At 34.9% G+C, this 1,860-nt stretch overlaps 1 protein-coding gene across 1 annotated transcript; it reads right to left on the bottom strand.

Moving 5' to 3' along the window:
• Positions 1-467: 467 nt before the first annotated feature.
• LOC131859779 (transcription factor MYB13-like) lies at positions 468-1,555 on the bottom strand. The gene is made up of 3 exons (XM_059213831.1): positions 1,423-1,555; positions 1,197-1,326; positions 468-1,104 (listed from the first exon to the last, which is right to left on the bottom strand). Exons 1-3 carry the CDS (start codon positions 1,553-1,555, stop codon positions 468-470), a joined length of 900 nt encoding a protein of 299 aa, XP_059069814.1.
• Between the last annotated feature and the right edge of the window lie 305 nt (positions 1,556-1,860).

The raw sequence follows: 1,860 nt of genomic DNA, 5'->3' as shown, positions 1-1,860 counted from the left end.
CTTCATTTTGAACAATTTCTTTTAATAGTCACATGTCATATTCCAAATATTATTTTTATGCTTATTAAAATATTTAATAAAAGATAATTTCGACAAACAATAATATATTGATGTGTTACATCTCTCATTGATTACTTTTGATAGAAAACCTTTTTCTTCAAATATTTTTATAATAAACTTATTGAAAACAAAAATATCATAAAAAGACTTAACTTTTAAGAAAATATACAAACACTTTCAAAGGATCGTGTGTTGACGACTAATCAAAATAAACTAAATTATAGCATAGGACCTTACTCTTGACCATGCAATTGTTTAATTACGTTGGATTTAGGTGTAGATTGGATTGGTCAATTACACATTTACGAAAACGAAAATGAACAGTTCCCCATTCATTGGGATTCCTAGGAATTAAAGACTTTCTTTCCTATTAAAGAAACAAAAATAAATAAATAAAGTAGAGAGATCTACAATAACGTGGATGATGGCCCGGCTTGCTTCAAAATATTTAACCAGTAACCAAAGCCATCGCAATCATCATCATTACTCTGCAACTCTATATTATTGAGTAAATGGGGATCTTTGTCTGCATCATCCATGCAGCTCAAGAAATCATCTTCTGGAAAGTCTGAAGTGAAATTGTGAGCTTCCCACATTACTTCATATGTGCTTATTTCGGTTGCATGATTATATCTAATTGGCTCATCAAAAGAATTTGTACAACTGGATTCAAGCCAATCTAAACTTAAACTTGAATCCCCATTTACAAACTTACTGTCTATACTATTTATAGATGAAAGGATTCCGCTTGACCGATTGTATGAATCAAAGAATGTGTCCGAAGAATTAGAAATTCTGGTGGGAAAATCAACCATGGCCTTTGCCCGAATTAGATCAAAATTGCCCTCCTCCATTGTTGGACTTTTCTCACTACAGTGGGAGTAATCAAGGGAGATAAGATTGTGCCCCGCCTTGGGTGACTTTGAATGATTTGTTACTGGATCGAGTTCCATTCTTGAAACCCGCTTCTTCAAGCGAGTATTCCACACATTCTTTATCTCATTATCTGTTCTTCCAGGCAGGCTTGAAGCAATAGCCGACCACCTGTATTTTATATAACACAATCCAATAACATCAGCCAAGGATATGGTGGAACAAACAAATCAGTAAAGAAAGATTATGAACAATGATCAAACCTGTTGCCCAGAAGTTGATGAAGCTTAATAATAGTCTCTTCCTCTTCATAAGTAAAATTCCCATGTTTAATTTCTGGTCTGAGGTAATTAAGCCACCTTAGACGACAGCTTTTACCACATCTTAACAGTCCTGGCATCACCAGAGAAGAATACTTATCAGTTTTAGACTGCAGAAAGAAAAAGAAAGATGCGGAGTAAAAATTAAATTAGTGTGTAGAATTGAAACCTGCTTGTTTAGGGACTGCACGCCAGTTCCCATGGCCATTCATGCGAATAAAATCAGAGAGTATTCGATTTTCCTGAGGTGACCATGGACCTTTGTTTAGTCCAATTTTATCACAGCAGGGAGCTCGGCCCATTGTTTTGGTTTGCACTTCACACGCTTGATTCGAATTTTAATGAGCAGATGCAACTCTTAAATACCCAGTCACACAGCCGCAGTTGCTCGAAATTTCTGGGCAAGTCACAATGAATAAAAATTTCAATTTTGTGATTTTGAAAGGAATGAGTCCACCCTTTTTTGAATATTACTGGATCATTTGGACAGATTCATAGTGCTAGTGTTGACTGTTTCACAGCAAATTGTGCCTGCTAGGTAAAACCCGTCTTTATCATTATTAATTTATTTGTAGTGTTGGACTCTTGTTCTTTATTTTGTATTTAT

Source organism: Cryptomeria japonica, chromosome 2 (assembly GCF_030272615.1).
Source record: "Cryptomeria japonica chromosome 2, Sugi_1.0, whole genome shotgun sequence".
Classification (NCBI taxonomy): Eukaryota; Viridiplantae; Streptophyta; class Pinopsida; order Cupressales; family Cupressaceae; genus Cryptomeria; species Cryptomeria japonica.
The sequence above is the reverse complement of the archived record's forward strand: the minus strand, read 5'-3'. Positions and strand labels throughout refer to the sequence as shown.